At 32.1% G+C, this 24,598-nt stretch overlaps 1 protein-coding gene across 1 annotated transcript; it reads right to left on the bottom strand.

Moving 5' to 3' along the window:
• Window positions 1–2,608: 2,608 nt before the first annotated feature.
• Window positions 2,609–23,618, bottom strand: LOC126884074 (uncharacterized). The gene is made up of 4 exons (XM_050649857.1): window positions 22,693–23,618; window positions 4,963–5,079; window positions 3,676–4,902; window positions 2,609–3,621 (listed from the first exon to the last, which is right to left on the bottom strand). The coding sequence occupies exons 1-4, from the start codon at window positions 22,952–22,954 to the stop codon at window positions 3,212–3,214; spliced, it is 2,016 nt and encodes a 671-aa protein (XP_050505814.1). The 5' UTR covers window positions 22,955–23,618; the 3' UTR covers window positions 2,609–3,211.
• Window positions 23,619–24,598: the final 980 nt, after the last annotated feature.

Below are 24,598 nucleotides of genomic sequence, written 5' to 3'. Positions count from 1 at the left end.
AAGGCCCTATGAATAATCCTTCTAAAATGAACGATTCCAAAGTTACGGAGGTAGCATAGTATAATTGGTCCAAAAAAGGCCTAACCCAGACATCCAAAGTAAAAGTTTTCCTCCAACACCAAATTGTTCTATATGGTCCAGATATTGTTCAGTAAAAAGTTACACCATTTTGAGCGTCCGGTTTGGGGGGAGATGGGGGAGAAATCGGTAAATTAGTAGGTTTTTTAAGTTTTTCGTCAATATTTCTAAAAATATGCTTTAGCGTAAACAATGTTCTACATCAAATTTAAAATAAAAAAGGTCCTATACATAATTGTCATAAAATCAACGATTCCAGAGTTACGGAGGGTGAAAAGTTAAGGTTTTCGATACTTTTTTATATTTCTTGGGCAATTTATAATATTTTTACTGATTGAAATTTTCTTTAACAGGATTTGCTATTTCAGTGGCCGATGGTAGGTATGTTAGTGATAAGTCCTTGAAGAAACGTCAACCTCACCACCCAGAATCATCATCAATTGCCCAAAAAATATAAAAAGTGTCGAAAACCTCCACATTTCACCCTCCGTAACTCTGGAACCGTTGATTTTATAACAAATATGGATTGGACCATTTTTGTTTTAAATTTTATGTAGAACGTTTTTGTATACAACATTGTTTACGCTAAAGCATATTTTTAGAAATATTGACGAAAAACGTAAAGAAACTACTAATTTACCGACTTCTCCCCCACCTCCCCCCAAACCGGACGCTCAAAATGGTGTAATTTTTTACTGAACAATATGTGAACCATATAGAACAATTTGGTGTTGGAGGAAAAGTTTTACTTTGGATGTCTGGGTTAGGAGTTTTTTTGGACCAATTATACTATACTATCTCCGTAACTTTGGAACCGTTTATTTTAGCAGGATTATGTATGGGGCCTTTTTTATTTCAAATTTAATGTAGAACATTTTTGTATAGAAGGTTGTTCATGATAAACCTCATAGTTTTATAAATATTGACGAAAAACTTAAAAAACTAGGACTTTAACGACTTCTCCCCCCTCTCCCCCCCCCCCAAACTCGACGCACAAAAAGGTGTGACTTTTTTATGATCATTATATGGACCATATAGAGCAATTTGGTGTTGGAGGATAACTTTCACTTCGGATGTCTGGGTTATGTCATTTTGAATCAATTCTATCATACTATAACAATATCTGAGAAAACCACAGAATATGCCTGTATTAAATTCTTTAATAAACTGCCTTACAACATCAAAATAGAAACTGACATACATAAATATAGAAAGTCTGTTCAACAGTTGCTATTACACCTAGAACCGTACAAAGTGGAAGAATACCTTCAAGCTGACCTGCAAGGAGACTGAGGGCTCTTATCTGAATTAAATGTCACTGTCATTATTATTATATTTTAATACTGAGAGTCGGTCCTGCTTTCGCCAACAATACAAGTGTAGTAATTAGCTGCGAAATTAAATTCAATTTTGGGTGGTTTCAAGTGAATTTATTACAAAAGTTTAGTGTAAAGTGATTCTGTTATAAATAGTCGACCCAACCACATAATAAAATAGGATAAGTGTTTAAAAGACTAGGAGAAAAAGTGAAAAATATAATTAAATTTTTAATAGGCAAAGACAGACGCGGATAAACACAGTATAGGTAATAGGTATTTAGTCCATTCCGAAGTTGTAGTTTGTTTTGACATTTCCCTTTTCTACTACTTCTAACCTAACCTATGTTTAATTGTTTATGTTTATTTTGTTGACAGAAATTGAATTGTTTTTTGTTTTATTTATTTATTGAATATAGAGGGGTTTTTATTAGTTTGTAGTTTTTAAAACTGTCCGGTGTTCTAGTTTTGTTGTTATAAAATCTGTGATGTTTGTGATTATGATGAAGTATAGAAGATTTACGTAGAGAGTCCTATTTAAATTGGTGCATTAAAAGGGAAACAATTTGTAATTTACATTTTTCAAATGGGAAAACAATAATTTATACAAAAACAAAAGTTTGTTGACAGTTTATTTATATCACTACTGTGCAAACATACAAGTGTCAGATCACTTATACAAAGTTACTAATTTATCAATATTGATATTCTGATGATTATTTCATTCATAGGAGATTCTGACCAATAGAAAGCTACAGAAATAAAAATTAAACTGATAATTTTTGATAATATCCCGTTGTCAAGCATTACGTCAGATGCCCTTCCTTACTATGCAAAAATGAACATTCAGTGACGTTAATGAAAATTAATGTTTTACAACTTGTCACAGAGAACACCAAGAAACACATTTAGCAAATATTCAGGTGAAGATATCCATAAAATATTAGTTAAAATGATTTAAAAAGACAGTTTTATTCATGAAATAATCTCAGCAAATTACCCTCAACCTCGAAAATTATTATCGACTTGTTGCCCACGACTCGTGCAACTTTGACAGAATTTCAAAGTCAAAAAAATTAAAACAGTCAAAGTGTCACTCGGGAAAAAAATTCGATAATTTTAGAGCTCTCGTGCAATTACTACTAACATACATTCTATAAAACCACATATTTGTAGATAAAATAAGTGCACTTAAACAATAAATGGACATCCAGTTTGCTGATTACTTTAATTGTAGGTATACACACAACATATGCAGGCATTAACAAAACCAAACCCTAAAAAACATTTTGATGCCTATTCGAACTGTTCTCTATTCAATGTTCTAAAAACTAATGTCATATACTTAATTACTTAAATTAAAAAATGCAAATACAAAGTATGCCAAGTGCTCAGCTGGTTTGAAAACAATATATTTAAAATCAATGAAAACACAAATCTAAAGTTATCCAAGTCTAAAGGATGATATAAAATAAATGTTTATAAATAATTATGATCATCTTCCGGCAATTCTGAAACAAATAAGGATTCTTTAGATAATACTTCATTTAAATTGGAGGACTCTGCAGTATTGGGCTTCCTTAATAATTTACCAGACATAGACACTCTCTTTTTCTTGGTGGAAAATAATGATACCTGTTTCTGAATTTTCTTGTTACTTGGCTCAAGTCTCATATTCGGATCATTCTGAAATTTGTCTGCTTTCACAGTAGCAGTCAATAAAGCAGTGGTAGCTTTCATTTGATTAATGGCTGTCATTAAAATATCTTCACTGTTACACTTTTTACCTAATGCAATGACTTCTAGTGCTGAAGCTGTTAGTATGTCCTGTAATTTTGAAGTATCCCTCGGTTTTTGATGTGTACGTAGATGCTGAAGGAATACTCCAGTTCTTCCCTAATATCACTGTTGGTAGAAGTGCTTGGAACTTCATTAGTTACTTGTGTAATGCAGAGGTAGTGAATATGCTGGCAAATATTTGATTTTATAAAATAATCGAGGCAAGTACACGAGTAGGAATGGTAGCATATTTTACATAGCTGACAAGATAACATACAACATACATTAATAGTTTTCTCTGTAACAGTATATGTTTTTGTGTTTGTTGTATTTTTAATTGTCCATTTTTTAAATTCGTCACTTCCTTCTACACTTTCAATATCAAATTTAGAATTTGTGGCTACTTTATGGCTAGAGTTAATGGCAGTCAATCGATCAGTCCTTTTTCCTGAAAAACAAAAAAATGTTGACAAAATTAAAACATAATTAAATTACAACATACCTTTTGTTATCTTAATTAGTCTTTCCACTTGTTTATCTCGGGTGTAGCGCATCAAATTATGTATGCTTTTATCTAGGCGTTTCACCTTTTTTCCTTCTAGGTATTCATACTTAATAATACGGTGCATACTCTCCAAGTACATATTTGTATTTATTAATAACTCCTTTCTATAACAGTATGCCCACGACTTGGTATTTGAACTATAATTTTTAGTCAGGTACTCATAAAATTTAACAGTATCAGAATCATTCTCCAGTTGGGTCAAAAATTCAACAAAACGTCTGTTAAAAATGTCAACCTCTAAAGCACTTTGTATAAATTTCAAGCACTTATATACTTCCTTTCTTTTTTCAAGTGAAGAAATTTTTCCTAAATTAGTTCTCCATGCACGATCAATGTGCCAGGAACAAAATAATCGATTAGGCACAGGCCCCATCACTGCTGTCCATCCATTATAAAATGTTTCGGTTATATCACTCATAAACGTATCTGTAGTGATATTTTTACCTAGTGCTGTTTTAATACAGTTAAAAAATATTTTATAAATTGTAGTGTCCATTCTATTTGAAATCATGTATGCCACAGCAATTCCTTCACCAAAGTCATCGCTAACCATCAAAGTGGTTAACTCAAAATTATATGGATTCGTTCCATGGGTACCATCAATACATACAAATTTTTGTGCAAACTTCATGACAGCATAACGTTGTATATCATTCATAATAATAATGCAGAAATCTGAGCAATCTAAATTATGCTGACTGTCCTCAGAGCCTTGAGGTTTGTAATATAAAACAGGACTGTTATATGTGCCTGACATTTCTTTAACCCACAATGAAACACTTACTGCATCATCAGAATGGCGTACACCATCAGTTACATCAAGATTAAATGATTTTTTAATATTATATATGTCTTTTTTTGTTATTAAGTCTGTTCTTTCTAAGTCATGTGAACCAAAACTGTTTCGAATAGGATTTATTATATTATTAGCAGTAATTCCAAGTGCAAGTTTACTTGCTATTATGTTTCGCGTATTTTCAGGTATGCGAATATGTTTCAGCTCTAAATCATGTCCATAATGAGTTTTGAAATATGTCATAGAAGCCTCATTTGTGGTATTATTTACTTTTAATACTATATGACTACTGCACATGCATCCAATTTTCTGTGAACCTTGAAATTTTGTTAATCGTTTTCTATCTAAACGCTCTTTTGGTACAATCCCTAAAAGAATTAGAATTAAAAAATGTGAAAAACTTAAAACCAATTTTACTTTTCTTTTACCTGAACGATTACATTCATAGTAGTATGTACAGAACTGCTTGCTAACAAGTTTCCGAGTTGAACGACTGTATTGGATCTTATTCTTCTGTTGCTCTAGTTGTAACCAATTTTGAAACTCTTAAAATAAATGAAAGTTAAAATCTATAGTAAAAATGACATAATAACAATGCCCAAAACACTACCAGCCTAGATATATTTTAAAAATTACCTTCAATACTAGAGAATTTTCTGTTGCTATATTCTTCCTTAACTTCGTGGACAGTTACTAATGTTTAATAAAATCTTTTCTTCCGTTAAATACAATATTACAATCATCACATTTATGTCTTCTTGTTTGAGTTTTATTATCTTTAGCCACCTTATGCACCATAACTTTATGTTTATTTAAGGTACTTTTGTCAAAGAATTCTTTCTGACAAACAGTGCATTTTTCTTTTTTACGCTCGGCACTTTTTCCACACTCGTATTTAATATCATGAACAGATTTCATATGTTTATTCAATGTACTCTTATCAAAAAAAACTTTATGACATATAGTGCACTTTTCTTTTTTATGCTTTGCACTTTTTTCACACTCATTTTTAACGCTATGAACAGATTTTAAATGTTTATTCAGGTTACTTCGGTTATGAAACTTTTTGTCACAAACATTACAGATATTTTTTACGTCCATTTTAATTTAGTCCCCCGTACACCGTCCTTTTAGAAAATAATTATCTACAAAAGTCCTAAAAATAGTTTTAGCTGCTTCGTCTGGTCTAAGTGAGACTACCACTTTCTGAAAAATGTTCAGAGTGCAGGATGCATGAACGCTTTTCCGTACGCTATGTTTTGTTATTGCAAAACTATAAATTGCAATCAAAAAATTATAAAATATGTTAAATTAAATTATTTTGTGACATGCGCAAGACGTCACTCTAGCGCGGTAAAGTTTTGTTATTTTATTACAAAACTCTTTACAGCCTCCTTTCCTTGATAAACTGGCAACTATAGACAATGTTCTTGCAGAAATCAAAATAGATAAACTTGTCTTTTACCTTTTATTAAACTACAAATTATAAATTTGAAGTTGAGTGGGCAAAACGGATTACAAAATTAATTGTAGCGATACTCCTTTTTGTGAATGTGGACAAATAGGAAGTATAACTCAGATGTTACTTGAATTCTCAATTAACAAAACAAATCAATTTGATCTGTATCAGGAACTTATTAATATGGGAAAGCGAACCCCCAATTTAATACAAAATCTTCTACATAATATGACCAAACCTTAAGAAAAATCAATCAATTTATTTAACTTTTCAAATTAAAATAGAAAATAGTTTTTTGGCAGTAATAATGCAATGAATTTAACGAAGGGAATATTGAAAAATCCAGTCCCTCTGAAAAGGGGTCCAACTACAGTCACTCCAAATACCTACGAGAACTGGCCAAGTACCTAATAGGTGGAGGCCGAGAAACTAAAAGAAGAAACTGCAACTTCGGAATGGACTAAATACCTATTACCTATACTGTGTTTAGCCGTGTCTGGCAAAGACAGCTCCGAATTTTTGAAATGGCTGACTTGGCTTAAATCGCGAATATTATTGGAATTTTATTGACAGGCAGTAATAGTGAACAGAGCCGTACTTAGGCATAGTAAAATTTATTAAATTTTAGACTTGAATTGAATATTATCAAATTACTAATTATTTTAATATAGACCATGTTTAACACTAACTTGGACAGTGACTCAACTGGTGATTCTATTTCTAAAAGAAGGAGAGAAGATGATGGAAAAGAAATGGAGAGCTTTTCGAAATAAGTAGGAAGACAAATAGAACACCAGTCAAACGTAATAAAGATGAAAATATCGACAAGCTATTGGAGTTGATGAATGAGATGAGAAAAGAAATGCAAGAAATGAGGAGCGATACCAAAGAAATGAGAAGAGAGCAGAACGAAATGGGACATGAAGTTAATAAAATAAATCAGGAACACCAATTTATAAAAGAAGAATACGAAAGAATAAAAAAAGAGAACGAGATGATAAAACTAGAAGTAAGAAGCTTGAAGCAAAATGTGGAGAGAATAGAAAAAGAAAAGAAAGAAAACAACGTGGTGATAACCGGCCTCCAAATACAGACAGAAGACTCAAAAACATTAAAAAATACTATGAACAATTTTCTTGCGGAAAAATTGAAGGGGTGGCTGCAATAACCAGGTAGCTCCAAATTTTAAAATTTGTGGGAAATCGAAAAAAAAAACTCCTAAAAATCCAAAAGAGGATTCTCCAGGAGCTGCCCGGTTCTTGCTACAAACCGAAAGCAAGGTAGCTCCAAATATCGTTGCCAGTTATGTTCCGTTATTAAGAGATAGTGTAGTTGCAGGGAACGATCGGCCGATTTTTGTTAAGATTAAGTGGAGCTGCCTGGTTATTGCAGCCACCCCTTCAATTAGAAGTACAAGTTCAGGTAAAAACAGCGAGAAAAATGGGAGACAGAATATGTAAGCTGGAGTTTGATAATGCGGAAGACAAAGAAAAAATCATGCAAAATAAATTCAAGCTGCAAAAAATTAGAGAACAACGCATATATATTAATCACGACCTAACTGTAACAGAAATAGAAATGCAGAAAAATATAAGACAAAGAGCCAAGGAAGAAAAAATGAAAGGGAATCTAGTGAGAATTGGGTTCACCGAACTAACTATAGGAAAGGAAGAATGGAAATGGAACAGGAAGGAAAGAAAACTAGAACAAACAAAAAATTAAGAGTAAATGATAGATTGGAACATAAGGTAACGAACGTGGCAATGGATAAGGATACAAGTACAATAAATCAAAAACGACAGGAAAGAGAAGGACAAAAAAGAAAAGAGGAAGAAAGAAACAAGGAGAACAGAAAAGAAATGTGGAAGCTGGGAACCTGGAATATTAGAAGTATACAAGGCAAAGAAAAAGAACTGGATATGGAGTTTGAAGAAACAGGACTAGATATACTAACAATAACTGAAACTAAGAAAAAAGGTCAAGGAATGGTAAAAACTGAAAATGATCATGTATTAATATATGGCGGAATAAAAGAAAACAAGAGAGCAGCGGCAGGGGTGAGATGCATAGTGCACACCAGATTAACAAACCAAATAAGTAATTGGAAAGAGAATACTATCGGTTGAAATGAAAGATAAAGGCAAGAATCTAAAAACAATAATATTGTATATGGTCCAAATGAAGACGAATCGGCTTATAATAAGGATAAATTCTGGGAAGAATTAGCATTGGTCACGGAACAAGCAAAAGGAGATATATATTTAGCAGGAGACTTTAATAGCAGAGTAGGAGCAAATAACCAGGAATATAAAGAGGTATTAGGAAAATATGGAGAAACAGCACGAAACAACAATGGTATAAGAATGTTAGATTTTTTTATGATGCACAATTTAGTAATAACTAATACATTTTTTGAACACAAAAACACAAGAGTGTGTACACAAATGTGTACACAAAGTGTACACAAGTACTTTGTGTACACAAGTACACAAGAGAAGTTAAAAGTAGAGAATAAAAATCGATAATTGATTACATGTTAGTAGAAAAAAATAACAAGAAAAACGTAATGGACACAAAAGGTAGAAGGGGTCCAGAAATAGGAAGTGACCACTATTTAGTAATAATGAAAATAAAACAAAATATGTCAGATAATAACAACAAACACAAAATACAAGAAAAGAAGCAAGAATATGAAACTATTAGGTAATATAAGTTAAGAAATACAGAGAATACTAAGAAGTACCAGATGATCATAACTCAAAAACTAGAAAATACTAAGGAAAATAGAGAGGGTCAAAACGTTGAACAAATATGGAACTACTTCAAAGAGATAATACTAAATACAGCGACAGAAGTATGCGGAACAAGTAAAAAGAGCAATAAAAGAAAGCAAACTGCATGGTGGAATGAAGAAATAAAACAACAAGTTAAAAGAAAGAAACATGCTTGGAAAATATACTTACAAAACAAAACACCAGAAAACTATGAAGAATATAAAAAACACAGGAGACTAGTAAAAGAACTGGTTACAAAGGCAAAGAAGGACAAATGGACAGAATTTGGGGAAAATATGAAAACAAACAGTAAAGAGAATCAAAAACTGTTCTATGGAGTATTAAAATCAATGAGAAAAGAAAAAATTCAAGAAATAGAAAACATAAAGAATAAAATTGGCGAAATTCTTACAGAAAAAAATGAAATAATGAACAGATGAAGAGAATATTTCCAAGAGATGCTACAAACTCAGTGCTATCAAGAAGAAATCAATGTAGCGAACCAAAGAATATAAGTAGACAATGTAGACCCTATAACCATAAATGAACTGCAAGAAGCTATTGTAGAAATGAAAAACGGAAAAGCACCAGGCTATGACAGAATAACCAGTGAGATGATAAAAAAAATGGGACAAAATGCAACACAGCTATTATTAAAAATATTTAATGCAGTTTGGAGAGAAGAACAGATACCGATGGACTGGCAGAAGGCACAGATAGTGCCGATTTATAAAAAGGGCGATAGAACAGATTGCAACAATTACAGAGGAATAACACTGTTAAGCACTGCCATAAAAATATACGAAAAAATACTGAACAAAAGAATAATCGGAAAAATTGACAGCACACTCGAGGAATCACAAAGCGGCTTCAGAAAAGGCAGAAGCACCCAGGATCATATATTTACAATCAAGCAAATAATAGAAAAATATCAGCAACAGGAGAAAAAAAATGTATATGGCTTACATAGATCTTGAAAAGGCCTTTGACACAAATGATAAGGGTAATTAAGAACATTTACAACAACAATGTGAATTATATCATCAGCCAAAACAGAACATCAAAATAATTTACTACGAATGAAGGACTAAGACAAGGAGAAGGATTAAGTCCAACACTGTTTATAATTTACATGGATGAGATAATTAAAGAATGTAAAGTAAAAGTGAAAAAAATGCATGTGGGTTATAGAAATTTAAGAAGAGTAGACATTTCAAAAGGAGCATTCGCCGATGACGTCGTCATATTGGCCGAAAATGAGAAACAACTACAAAGAAATATAGAAATATGGAATGAAACACTAAAAAAATATGGAATGACAATTATTAATAATAAAAATAAAACAAAAGTTATGGTCATGGGGGAAAAGGAAGGAGAAGAAAAGATAAACATAAAAATGGAAGAAGTAAATATAGAACAAGCACGAACATTCCAATACTTAGTAGAATTAGAAGACAACGGAAGACAGGAAACAGAAATTAATAATAGAATTCAAAAAACAATGAACCTATACCATGCAATGAGCAATAAATTCATAAATAAAAAAGAAATAACTCGAAAAACAAAAATGAATGTGTTCAAGTCAATATATAGACCTGTATTAACCTTTGGTTGCGAGTCATGCGTACTAACAGAACGACAAAAGAGTAAAATACAGGCAGTAGAAATGAAATACCTTAGACGAGTTCGAAGAGTTACCAAAAGAGATAGACTACGGAACACTAAAATAAGAGAAGATTTGGAAATCGAGTCAACGTTAGAATTTATAGAAAGAAGTCAACTCAGTTGGAGGGGTCATCTTCACAGAATGGATCAGACAAAACCGGTGAAAGAAATTTGGCAGGCAAAAACGCAAAGAAGAAAGGTAGACCACGACAAAGATGGGATAGAACACTAGGCCAAATAATCGAGAAAAGGGGAACAACGTAGATAGAAGCGAGGACGCTGGCTAGAAATAAGAAGGAATGGGTCAAGTTTGTACATAATATAAATGTATAGCAGTTATTAGTTAAATTTAAGATTAAGTTGTTTTTGTATTGTATTATAATGTAACATAATGTAATAGGCAAGGCGGAAACGGCGGGTTCGTTGGGAAAAATATTCCCATGAGATATTTTTTGCATAATCTGCACTATGCACATTCGTGAGACATCCCAGAATGAGCTTCAAGAAGTCGCCCACGTGAAAAGTGGGCCAATTTTTTTTTAACAATAATTTGTTTTAATGAAATTGCAAAAATCAGTATTTTTGACCCAGACTAATTTTTTTAGGTTTTTTGGACCATTCTGGACAAAAAAGGTCTCTTATAATTTTTCTCTAAAGTTGATGTTTTTCGAGTTATAAGCAATTTAAAATTTGAAAAACGCGAAAATGGCCATTTTTAAGACTTAATAACTCGGTTAAAAATTATTATTATGAAAGTCAGAAAGTGACTAAATCAAAGTTTAAAGTCGCCGCTACATGATCCTGAAGAAATCTGTGTCAATAATTTACTACTAAGCTGTTATTTTTAATTAATAACAATTATTATTTATTAAGCTCAACAGGCCGTGAAGGCCTAGGGCTGAAAGATTTAATTTTTCCTTACAATTACTATTACATATTTATATATAATGCTATATCCTATACTACTATAATATATACAATATTACATTTGTTTGTATAAAACACTTAATACTACACTTAACATTATAGTCTTTCCATACATTTCTTCACCACTTCCTTCCATTGTTTTCTGTCCAAAGCTTTTTCTTTCCAGTTTACAATATTACTTTGTTTTAAGTCTTCATATACGCTGTCCTTCCATCTCCTTCTTGGTCTTCCTATTCTTCTTTTTTGTATTGGCTTACGTAATAGAACCATTTTTGGCATTCTCGCCTTTCCCATTCTTTCTATGTGTCCTAAGTATCGGATTCTCTGTGCTTTGATTGCCGTTGTTATTTTTGGTTCATTATATAGTTCTTCAAGTTCCTTATTATTTCTTCTTCTCCATTGACCGTCTATTTTCACGCCTCCATATATTGCTCGTTGTATTTTCCTCTCCCATCTTTCTAAAAGGTCTATTTCTGATTTTTTAAGCACCCATGTTTCACATGCATATGTAGCTGTAGGTCTGATAACTGTTTTGTAGATTCTTATTTTTGTTTTTCTTGACACATCTTTGGATTTCATTAATGGACGCAATGCTCCATACTTTTTGTTTGCTTTTGCTATTCTTGCTTTTATTTCCCCTTCCCCATGTCCCTTTTCATCTACTTTTACACCCAGGTATGTAAATTCTGAAACTCTTTTAAATGCGCATACATTTTCTCCTTCTATCTCCAATGTGAAATTGTCTTCATTTTCTTTATCTGTTTCTCCCATTATCATGTATTTTGTCTTTTCCTTATTTATGAGAAGACCAAAAGGTTTGGCTTGTTTTATTATATTGCTCATTAATTTTGTTAGCTCTTTCTTACTTGTCGATAATAATGTTAGATCATCTGCGAATGCAATACATTGGTGGCCATTTTTAAAAATCGTTTCCTGTGTGCTTATTTTACTTTTCCTGATTATTCCTTCCAGTATTACATTAAAAAGAGTCGTTGATAGTGCGTCTCCTTGTCTTAATCCTTCCTTTGTTTCAAAATTATTTGATTTATGTCCCTTCCATGCTATTTCGTTTGTGGAGTTATCCATAGTCATCTTTACCATCCTGACGATTTTACTTGGTATGCCCATTTCTTTCATTAGTGCGTACATCTGTTGCCGCTTTACCGTATCATAGGCCTGTTTAAAGTCGACGAACAGGACGTATACTGCTATTTTATGTTCGTAGCACGTAGTTTGGATTTCTTTTAACGCAAATATTTGGTCTGTCGTCGACCTATTACTTCTGAATCCTGCCTGATATTCGCCCAATATCTTTTCCGTGTATTGATTCAGCTTTTTTCTTAAGATGTTTGTCAATATTTTGTACACGACTTCTAGCAACGCGATACCTCTATAATTTTCACATCTCATTTTATCACCTTTTTTATGTATGGGGCATATCCTTGCCCTGGTCCATTCTCCTGGCATTCTTTCTGTTTCCCATATACTTTTTATCAGGCTATGTATCTCCTTGTGTAGTCTTTTTCCTCCTGCCTTTATCATTTCCGCCGATATTTCCGTTATTCCTGGGCTTTTATTGTTTTTTAGCCCTCTTATTTCATTTTCTATTTCTTCCCTCGTAGGTGTTTCTATTACTATATGGTCATCTTCAATTTCCTGGATTGTTCCCCTTTCTTCTTCGTTTTTGTTTAAAAGTTGTGTAAAATAAGTTTGCCAATTTCTCATTATTTCCCCGGGTTCATTTATTAATATTCCTTCCTCATTTTTCATATATGGGTTATGTTTCTGATATCCCCTTTCCATTTTTCTTGTTTCCTGGTAAAAGGATCTTATTTCCTTTTTTTGGAATTTTTCCTCTATCACTTTGAGTTTTTCTTCGTTGTATTTTCTTTTTTTATTTCTGCATGTTCTCTTCATAATTCTCTTCAATTCTCTATATTCTTGTGTGCTAATGTCACTATTATTTCTTAAGTTTTTTATTCTTATTTTTCTAATTTCTTCTGCTATTTTTTGACATTCCTCATCATACCATTCTTTTGCTTTTTGTTTTCTATTACCTTTAATTAATATTTCTTTACTGGTGTTTAAAACTGCTTCTTTTATGCTTTCCCACTTTTCTTCCGGGTCTAGTGTTTCTGGTTCTTCGTTTAGTCTGCTGGTTATTTGTTGTTCGTACTTCTTCTGTGTCATATTATCTTTTATATTGCTGTGTTGAATTGTTTTTTGATTTCTTTGTCCCTTTGATTGTCTTTCTTTATATTAGCATTTATTCTATAGGCTGCTCTTACCAAAAAGTGATCTGAGTCACATTCCGCTCCTCTCATACTTTTTATATTTATTATATTATGGGCGTGCTTCTTCTCTATTAATATGTGGTCTATTTGATTTATTGTCCTTTTGTCAGGGGAAATCCACGTTCCTTTATGTATATCTTTTCTGCGTTGGTATGTGCTTTTTATTACCATTTGTCTTTCTGTGGCAAAACCTATAATTCGTTGACCATTATCATTTGATACATCGTGTTTACTGTATTTTCCTGTTATATTTTCATATATATCCTCTTTTCCCACTTTAGCATTGCAGTCTCCCATTACTATTTTGATATCAAATGCTGGTAATCTGTCATATTCTCTCTCTAGTTGCTCATAGTATGCATCTTTGTCTTCTTCGGTGGCGTCTTCTATTGGTGCATGTACATTTATTATGCTTATGTTTCGTTGATTCCCTTTTAACCTGATTGTGCACATTCTATCTGATATCGGCTTGAAATTCATCACTCTGGTTTTCCATCTTTTCTGTATGATAAAGCCTGTTCCTAGCAATCTGTTATTCCCCCCACTTTTAAAAAATACTATATCATCTATTTCTACTATTTCTGTGTCTAATTGTTTTGTTTCTTGTAAAGCTAATATATCTATTTCATATCTTTTTGTTTCTCTAATTAATTCTTTAAGTTTTCCCGTTTCATAAGTGCCTCTTACGTTCCATGTTCCCAAATTAGTTTTCATTTTCTTGTTTTTAATCCCAATCGTCTCCTTGTCCATTACCGTTGTTGCTACCGTTTCATTTACGTCGTTTAGTTTTTTTGGTTTCTGTTTTGGTTTTCTATTTTTAAGAGTTGTTGCTGATGTTTATTCCATGTCCATACCTCCTCATTTATTTTTATTTTTTGAAATCCTACCTTGACGTTTTTTCCTTCCAATTTAGCCTCTTTTGCCTTCGTTCTGATTTTACCCTGTATCATCCGTTCATTTTTGTCCATGTCGTCATTAATATATATTTCTTTTCCCTTTATGTCTCTCAATTTGCCTTTATTTTTCATGATTTCTTCTTTGTCCGTTGCATTTTCGAGCTCAATCAAGCAGGATTTACTTCCAATTTTTCTTGCGCTTTTTATTTTTGTCTCAACTTTTAGTGCATTGCATAAAAAATCTTGGACGTTATCTTTTGTTATGTTTTGATCGTAGGTATCCATATCTACTCCCTGCAGTATTATATTATTTCGTCTTTTGTCCTTTTCCATTCTGTCTATTTTATTTTCCAATTCTTCCACTTTTTGTTGGGTTTCTCTGTTTTCCTGTTTCAGCTTTTCATTTTCTTGTCTGAGTTCCTTCATTTCCGCTCTGTACTCTTTTTGCTCTTCTCTTAGTTCCCTTATTTCCATTGTGATAATATTTAGGCTCTCCAATATTTTTTCTAGTTGCCTATCATTCCCAGGCGACCGATGTACTTTTTTACTTCTGCTGTCGTCTGCCTCATCTTCCGATTCATCTCCTCTTTTTCTTGTCTTTTCGTCCACACTATACTCGTTCTCAGCCATTTTGTACGTAGCGTTAACTGGGCACACCCGTTTCAACCACGAGGAGGTATGCCCAATTATCCACGCACCAAAATTGCTTTTGTTTTTCGGCAGGTGTTTCTATTTTTTTTAAATCCGGCAACACCGCTTGAAATTTGACCAGCGTTCGCCAGTGTTTATAAGCTTATCTGTTAGCTGTTAACCTCACTTTTATTTGTCCGTTTAGTATTTTATACTATTTTTTACCGTTTTTACTTATATTATTCTTGCATTAGGTAGGGCACAGTTTATACCTTACCTTTTTCACTCACTCAGCATTCAATGTTCGCTGCACCACGCGAAAATCGGGTAAAATGCAGGCGAAAATTAAAACACTTTGTTTTCTATCTAATGCCACGTTGCCATCGGAAACAGAAATTAATAATAGAATTCAAAAAACAATGAACCTACACCATGCAATGAGCAATAAATTCATAAATAAAAAAGAAATAACTCGAAAAACAAAAATTAATGTGTTCAAGTCAATATATAGACCTGTATTAACCTTTGGTTGCGAGTCATGCGTACTAACAGAACGACAAAAGAGTAAAATACAGGCAGTAGAAATGAAATACCTTAGACGAGTTCGAAGAGTTACCAAAAGAGATAGACTACGGAACACTAAAATAAGAGAAGATTTGGAAATCGAGTCAACGTTAGAATTTATAGAAAGAAGTCAACTCAGTTGGAGGGGTCATCTTCACAGAATGGATCAGACAAAACCGGTGAAAGAAATTTGGCAGGCAAAAACGCAAAGAAGAAAGGTAGACCACGACAAAGATGGGATAGAACACTAGGCCAAATAATCGAGAAAAGGGGAACAACGTAGATAGAAGCGAGGACGCTGGCTAGAAATAAGAAGGAATGGGTCAAATTTGTACATAATATAAATGTATAGCAGTTATTAGTTAAAGGGCCTAGCCGGGTAAGATGGTGAAAAGTGCCCCCAACTCAATTTAAATTCCATATAGTTCACTTTTTAGAACATATAGAGGAACTCACTTTCTGAAATGTTTAGCCCCCGAGATGGTCACGTGACCCCCCTAGAGCCTAATTAGGCTTTTTATGTTTTTATTTTTTATCTCAGCCGCGTCAAGAGCTAGCCAAAAACTTTATTTAAAGAAGTTGTAAGTTTCAAAAAGATCTATATGAAAAAATTTTTTTTTAATTTTTTGGCGGGAAATTCGAATTTATATAACAATTTTAAACTTTTAAATAACTCTGAAAAAAAAACTAAGACACTCGTTTTTACAAAATTCAATTATAATGTGTATTTTTGCACAATCTTTCACCCTGAATTTATTCAAATTTTTAAAATTGGTGAAACGTATCTTTAAAAATAAAAAACCGCATTTTTTCGTTTTTTGATACAATTTTATACATATTTTTCAAAAAAGGTAACACCGTCACTAGTATACGTAAAAAAATGAAAAATAATTGGGGTTAGCTTAATAAATTTTTTTTGTAACGCCATCCATTTTCAAGATACAGGGCGTTGAAGAAAACAAAATTTTACACATTTTTTACGATTTTGCCGAAACTACTGGCAACATTGCAATAAAATTTGGCAGGTTTTAAGAGGTAGTTATTGTGCATTTTTTGACATACAATTAAGAATTTTATATTTATCATTGGCGCGCATACGGGTAATGGTCTGAACTTTTTAAAGAAAAGAAGATGGTACGCCACTGACATATTTCAAATTAACAATCATTTTTGAATTCCTCGTTCCATTTGTGACAATAAATCTATCTTTCCATTTTTTCATACGACGAGCCGTTTTGTTGCAAAAAATAAAATATCTTAACGCTTCCAAAGTATTCGAATTAATTTTTATAATGGATGTACGAGTTTATGTATGTAGATGTAGAAACTACTAGAAGTTCGAATGCTTTATAAGGATTAAGATCTTTTATTTTTTGAATAAAAATGGCGCGTCGTATGAAAAAATAAGAAGATAGATTTTTTGTCACAAATTGAACGAGGAATTCAAAAACGATTGTTAATTTGAAATATGTCAGTGGCGTACTATCTTTATTCTTTAAAAAGTTCAGACCATTACCCCTATGCGCGCCAATGATGAATATCAAATCCTTAATTGTATGTCAAAACATGCACAATAACTACCTCTTAAAATCCGCCAAGTTTTATTACAATGTTGCCAGTAGTTTCAGCAAAATCGTAAAAAATATGTAAAATTTTGTTTTCTTTAACGCCCTGTATCTTGAAAATGGATGGCGTTACAAAAAAAATTTATAAAGCAAACCCCAATTATTTTTCAGTTTTTTACCTATTCTAGTGACGGTGTTACCTTTCTGAAAAATATGTATAAAATTGTATCAAAAACGAAAAAAAAACCGAAAAAATGCGGTTTTTTGTTTTTAAAGGTACGTTTCACCAATTTTAAAAATCTGAAAAAATTCAGAGTGAATGACTGTGCAAAAATACACGTTATAATTGATTTTCGTAAAAACGAGTGTCTTAGTTTTTTTTTCAGAGTTATTTAAAAGTTTCAAATTGTTCTAAAAATTCGAATTTCCCGCCAAAAAATAAAAAAAAAATTTTTTCATATAGATCTTTTTGAAGCTTACAACTTTTTTAAATAACGTTTTTGGCTAGCTCTTGATGCAGCTGAGATAAAAAATAAAAACATAAAAAGACTAATTAGGCTCTAGGGGGGTCACGTGACTACCTAGGGGGCTAAAAATTTCAGAAAGTGAGTTCCTCTATATGTGCTAAAAAGTGGCCTATATGGAATTTAAATCAAGTTGGGGGCACTTTTCACCATCTTACCCGGCTAGGCCCTTTAAGATTAAGTTGTTTTTGTATTGTATTATAATGTAACATAATGTAATAGGCAAGGCGGAAACGGCGGGTTCGTTGGGAAAAATATTCCCATGAGATATTTGTTGCATAATCTGCACTATGCACATTCGTGAGACATCCCAGAATGAGCTTCAAGAAGTCGCCCACGTGAAAAGTGGGCCAATTTTTTTTTAACAATAATTTGTTTTAATGAAATTGCAAAAATCAGTATTTTTGACCCAGACTAATTTTTTTAGGTTTTTTGGACCATTCTGGACAAAAAAGGTCTCTTATAATTTTTCTTTAAAGTTGATGTTTTTCGAGTTATAAGCAATTTAAAATTTGAAAAACGCGAAAATGGCCATTTTTAAGACTTAATAACTCGGTTAAAAATTATTATTATGAAAGTCAGAAAGTGACTAAATCAAAGTTTAAAGTCGCCGCTACATGATCCTGAAGAAATCTGTGTCAATAATTTACTACTAAGCTGTTATTTTTAATTAATAACAATGAGCGGTTAAATCGTATTGACGCGGCTGTAAATGTTAGTGCGAGTAAGATGCACAATTGGACTGCTGAAATGGCTTCTCTCTCGCACTCAGCATTTACAGCCGCCGCACACGTGCATAGCGCTTATTATTATTACTTAAAAATAACAGATTAGTAATAAAATAATGACAAAAATTCCTTCAGGATCTTGTAGGGGGGGCTTTAAACTTTGATTTAGTCATATAGGTCTGGATCCCGAGTATGAAAAAAAAGTTGATTAATAGCAAGCTGAAAATTTGTTAATAGCTTAAGGGTGTCTAGTCGGACAAACTTTGATATATGCGAACACTGGAACAGGGGAAGTTTTAATTGTGGAACAGGTTAAAAATTTGGAACGGTCAGAGCACGAAAACGGCACATGTATTTTGTCCGACAGAACAGACTTAAACTCTTCGAACAGAGATTAAACTCTCATGCAAAAATCAGAGTGCTATTTATCACCAAATGGGTGTTTTAATGAGTGGAACATGTAGAATATGTCAAATGACAGGAATTATGACAGGTGATAAATAGCAGTCTGATTTTTGCATGAGAGTTTAATCTCTGATCGGAGAGTTTAAGTCTGTTCTGTCGGACAAAATAAATGTGCCGTTTTCGTGGTGTGACCGTTCCAAATTTTTAACCTGTTCCACAATTAAAACTTCCCCTGTTCCAGTGTTCCCATATATCAAAGTTTATCCGACTAGACACCCTTAAGCTATTAACAAATTTTCAGCTTGCTATTAATCAACTTTTTTTTCATACGCGGGATCCAGACCTAATATATTGACTTTCATAACAATAACTTTTAACCACCGAGTTATTAAGCCTTGAAAATCGCAATTTTTAGTTTTTTTCAATTTTAAATTGCTTATAAGTCGAAAACGATCAACTTTAGAGAAAAATTATAAGAGACCTTTTTTGTCCAGAATGGTCCAAAAAATTAAAGAAAAAATTGTTCGGGCCAAAAATTTTTATTCTTGCAATTTGAATAAAAAAAAATTGTTAAAAAAATTGGCCCACTTTTCACGTGGGCGACTTCTTATTTTAATATTACTTTTACGTTAAGTGTAGGTTGTTTCAGCAACCCCTATAAATTGTAACTGACACCATTCTCTCTTGTGAATCCTGAGAATAAGGGTTTTTTCTATTCTATTCTGTATACAGAAATCTCCAACATCTGTGTGGTTATCGAGGTCAGTGCTGTAATAAAATCCACCACCTATAATAAACTTCTTCCTGTTCTGTTTATCTATCGACTGATATTGAATATGGTAGAAAATTTACAATTTATGATGGCGAAGCCTTATTGTTGAGGAAACAATATTTAGCATCTTATACTGCTCCGAATAGCTTCACTATAGGAAGTTAATGTTTTTGAAAACTATAGGTACAGTTGAGTCCGCGAGTCTTTACCCGTGCGTCATTAATACCTGGCGAGATAAAACAGATACTTTTTATCTAGCATCATTCTCTTCCACGCATGAAACTCATGACAAACCAGCTGCCGTTTGTTTTTAAGTAAAAACACATGTTATTTTTATGAACCATCTAGACTCAGTGCATTGAAAAGAGATATTTTAAGCACAATTTGTTTGACGTTTCTGCTTTGTTTACTTTTGTGGCTGTCAGTCAGTTGAATTTTTTGCGGTTTTTGTCGAGTTTTTGCGTTTTGAAGTTTCTTTATATTACACAAACAGTTGTTTTCACAACTAATTTTATATTGGGCTTTGAAATTTTAAGGTAAGTAATTATATTTTGGCAATTAAAATTTAAAACATACAAAGCTAACGTCATTCACACAGTAAAGAAATTATTGTATTTAGGTTTCCGTCAAAGTGAATAAAATAAAAATAAAATATATATGTTATTGAATTTTTTTATAAATTGTTTATTTATTTATTAATCAATAATAATAAAAGAATTTATTAAGCTACTTCAAATGTAGCTGTAATTCTGCACAAAAATTTTGAAACAAACCTTACATTTGACATTCTATATATTAGATAACGTCAAATTTTATAATAAAACCCGTAATCAGAACAGTAGCCACTTTCTGTCACTTGTTGTTGCGTGAAATAGATTTCCGACTTATTTCGTATGCTTTAAGTGATGACGCACGGGTAAAGACTCACGGACTCAACTGTATATTCATATGTATCAGCGGCGGCTCGTGATTTTTACAATAGGGGAAGCTATACCTAACTCTAAAATATCTAGACAAATTTGCACTAGCAAAAAAATGCGCCAAAAAATGTAATGTAAATCCCCATTTTTTGACCATTTTTTATTTTCATTTCATAATATCATAATTTATAATATCATAATATTTTAAAAATAAATTAGTCTAATTGTAAAAGTTTAATACCAAAGTTTGTCATTTATTTGTTAACAATTCCATATTTGTAATATGCATATCAAAATAAATACAGATTTGAAGTTTTGCAGTCCATACAGGTTAAGGGTTCACATTTTTTAAGATACACAACTGAATTTTTTAATTTTAATCGCAGCCTACTGCGAATCCAAAAACATGATAAATTATCGATATTTTGCTTTGCGTTACAAATATCGGAAAAAGTTATTTGAACAAGTTGTTCCAAATATTATTCTAACCCCAAATCCCAAATTTCATAACAAACTTCACACTTTTAGTTTTTTCATTATTTTTAGTCAGGACCCTAAAATTCATTGTCCCGAGATACACGCAACAGCGCTGAGAAGCTAGTTAGCCTCAGTTGGTAAATCTCCAGGCAGCGTGTGATGGCACCGTAGATGCCACTGTTAGGAAACCGGGTCTCCTTAAACGCCAGCTGCGCTGAGTGGAGCATTAGCAACGGAGGCTGGCCGGCTCCATTCATGCATCTCGGGATAACCCAGGGTCCTGCCTACAATAATAATAAAAAAACTGAGATGCAATCATGCATTCTAATGCTAATGCTCCATGCGTATGGATATTTATATATTCCATATATATTTATATATGGAATTTACACGTTGTATAATAGTGAGAGTGCTTGTTGTTTTTCGCGATTCAAGATAAACAAAACAGTGTAGCATGTGTAAAAAATTTATGGGGAGGCTAAGCCTCCCTTGCCTCCTCTGACGAGCCACCACTGATATGTATGCACAATATTATTGTTGTATGATATAACGAGATCCGCTTATAACGAGATAATTAGTCCCCATTTCAGTTCTTGTTATAGAGGGAGTCTACTGTATTAATATTATTTAGAATTTAAAATAAAATATATATACCTACATTTATCTTACCATCAGAATTTGGTGTTAGTTTTGAAAGTAAACTAAATGTAAGACCAAATAGTTACGATGTTGGGATAGTATCATGAGGTTTTTTCCTGGTTTTCCCTCATGAATGACTATGGAATCTCTAACATGAGAATTTTACTGTCACCGTTGCGTGTGGTTGTCTTTTTAAAGACAGATCACATGCTATGATTTTTTTTGTGACGAATATTCTTGAGTTGGGATTGTTTTCATGTAATCGAATGAACTATCTTCCAGTAAAGTCGTCCCAGGAACACAACTCGTAAATATTGGTAATATCATTTTAAAGTCTTTTACTTTAAAATGTATAGGTAATATTGGATGCCTCAGAAGTCAAACGGTGTAAGTCAATTCTCCCAAAGGAAATGACTTAAGGAAGTTTAACACACATTATTATATATAATAATATTATTATTTCCTTGCTTGTAGGTATGAATATGTTACCCATATTATCATAAATAAAGACGGTTTAAATTGGTTTTTAATAATTACTTATATTTCTGCAACTACATTCAGAAACATCTTAGTATCTCATTTTAAACACTTATTGACTTACACTGTTTGGCTTCTGAGGCAAATATAAATCTGAATTGCAGATATAAATGAGTCAGATTAAATAAATTATTAGACGAATTTTTTACTAAGCAATATTTTTGTTTAATTTATTAATATTTTGTATTTTGATAACAACGACCGATTTGGATGTCGAAAAGTTAATAAAATCATTTTTTTAGTTAAATTGTGGCTTTTTCCCATTTAGAATAGTTGATTACATAGATACAAATATAAAATCTTATACAGTATCTACTTTAGTGAAATATCACATTCATGAGGTAAGATACTTAAAAATGAAGAAAAGAAATGAGTTTCATACCAATGCTATAACACTCCTCCAGTTCTTTTTTTATTTCAACTTTAATATCATTAGAGACATCTTCTAATACATGGTTTTCGATTTTAATATCCTCTGAATCTGAACAATACCCATCTAATACAGATTCCTGTCCATAACTGCTTCCATCTAGTTCAGATTTAACTTTTATATTGTTATATTTCTGCAGAGAATCTCCTTCGTCTTTGATATACGGAAACATTTCTTGATTTCTAGAATCCTTAATATTTTTATTGCATTCCATATTAAATAACTGTAGTATTAATTAACTAACGGAGGCCACTGAGAAAAATTGAAAAACAAACTTTCAGCTTTCACCATTTAACCTATATTTCCACTTAGGGAATCCATCGACCTGTCAAAGTTAAATCACGTGATCTTTGGTTGGCACACAAAACTGTTCTTAACCTAAACTCAATGTAATTATTGATTTTTCTTATTTGTTTTTTGTCGTGATTTTGAGGTAGTATAGTATTTAAAGACATTCATTAGATTAATTATTTTATAAACTTTACGTTTTTGGTGATTTTGAGTGCTGACAACATGCCTGTGACTTGTATATTAGTGAACTGTGGAAGTCCAACTGATCGGGATAATGTTAATTTTAATTTGTTTTTTGTCCTGATTTTGAGCTAATATAGTATTTAAAGACATTCATTAGATTAATTATTTTATAAACTTTACGTTCTTGGTGGTTTTGAGTGCTGACAACATGCCTGTCACTTGTATAATAGTGAACTGTGCAAGTCCAACTGATCAGAATAATGTTAATTTTAATTTGTTTTTTGTCGTGATTTTGAGCTTAATATAGTATTTAAAGACATTCATTAGATTAATTATTTTATAAACTTTACGTTTTTGGTGATTTTGAGTGCTGACAACATGCCTGTGACTTGTATAGTAGTGAACTGTGGAAGTCCAACTTATCAGAATAATGTTAATTTTAATTTGTTTTTTGTCGTGATTTTGAGCTTAATATAGTACTTAAAGACATTCATTAGATTGATTATTTTATAAACTTTTCGTTTGTAGTGATTTTAAGTGCTGAGAACATGCCTGTAATCTGTATAGTAGTGAACTGTGGAAGTCGAGCTGATCGGATAATGTTAATTTTTTTCGTGTTCCCTCTATAGGGCTTTTCATTCACAGTCATTTGTTTTGAGCTGCTGTCATATAATCCGTGTATAGTAATATTATACACGGATTATACAACATCTGACAGAAGCTCGAAACAAATGACAATCGATGAAAAGCCGTATTAGAAACTCATTTATGTTTCCTCACCTAACTAAATTGTCAAATAACAGGACGCACTCATGCTAGGAATTATGGTTTTTATTAATATTATTACAATTATTTATATGTGACACTAACGTAACTAGTGACATTCATTTTTAGGCCAATGTGACAAACTTTATTAATAGTACTAAATTTTAACATTTATCCCCTATTTTGTTAAAACAATATTATTTTGTTTTTCATTCTATTCAAAATAAATGCAGTTTTGACAAGGAATTTGTTTTGTTATTTATTTATTCCATATAGACCTGGATCCCGCGTACCAAAAAAAAGTTGATTAATAGCAAGCTGAAAATTTATTAATAGCTTAATGGTGTATAGTCCGACAAACTTTGATGTACGGGAACACTGGAAGTTTTAACTGTGGAACAGGTTAAAAATTTGGAACGTCAAACTACGAAAATGTTTATGTAATTTGTCAGATAAAACTTCCAATTGATTTGCTACCAATTCATTAAACTCTCATGCAAAAACCAGACTGGTGAAAAAATCACCAACTGGGCATTTTAATGAGTAGAACACGAAGACCATGTCAAACTACAGGAATCATGTTGGTTAGTAATAGCAGTCTGATTTTTGCATGAGAATT

Source organism: Diabrotica virgifera, chromosome 4 (assembly GCF_917563875.1).
Source record: "Diabrotica virgifera virgifera chromosome 4, PGI_DIABVI_V3a".
NCBI lineage: Eukaryota > Metazoa > Arthropoda > Insecta > Coleoptera > Chrysomelidae > Diabrotica > Diabrotica virgifera.
This window is presented reverse-complemented; position numbering and strand designations above follow the sequence as displayed.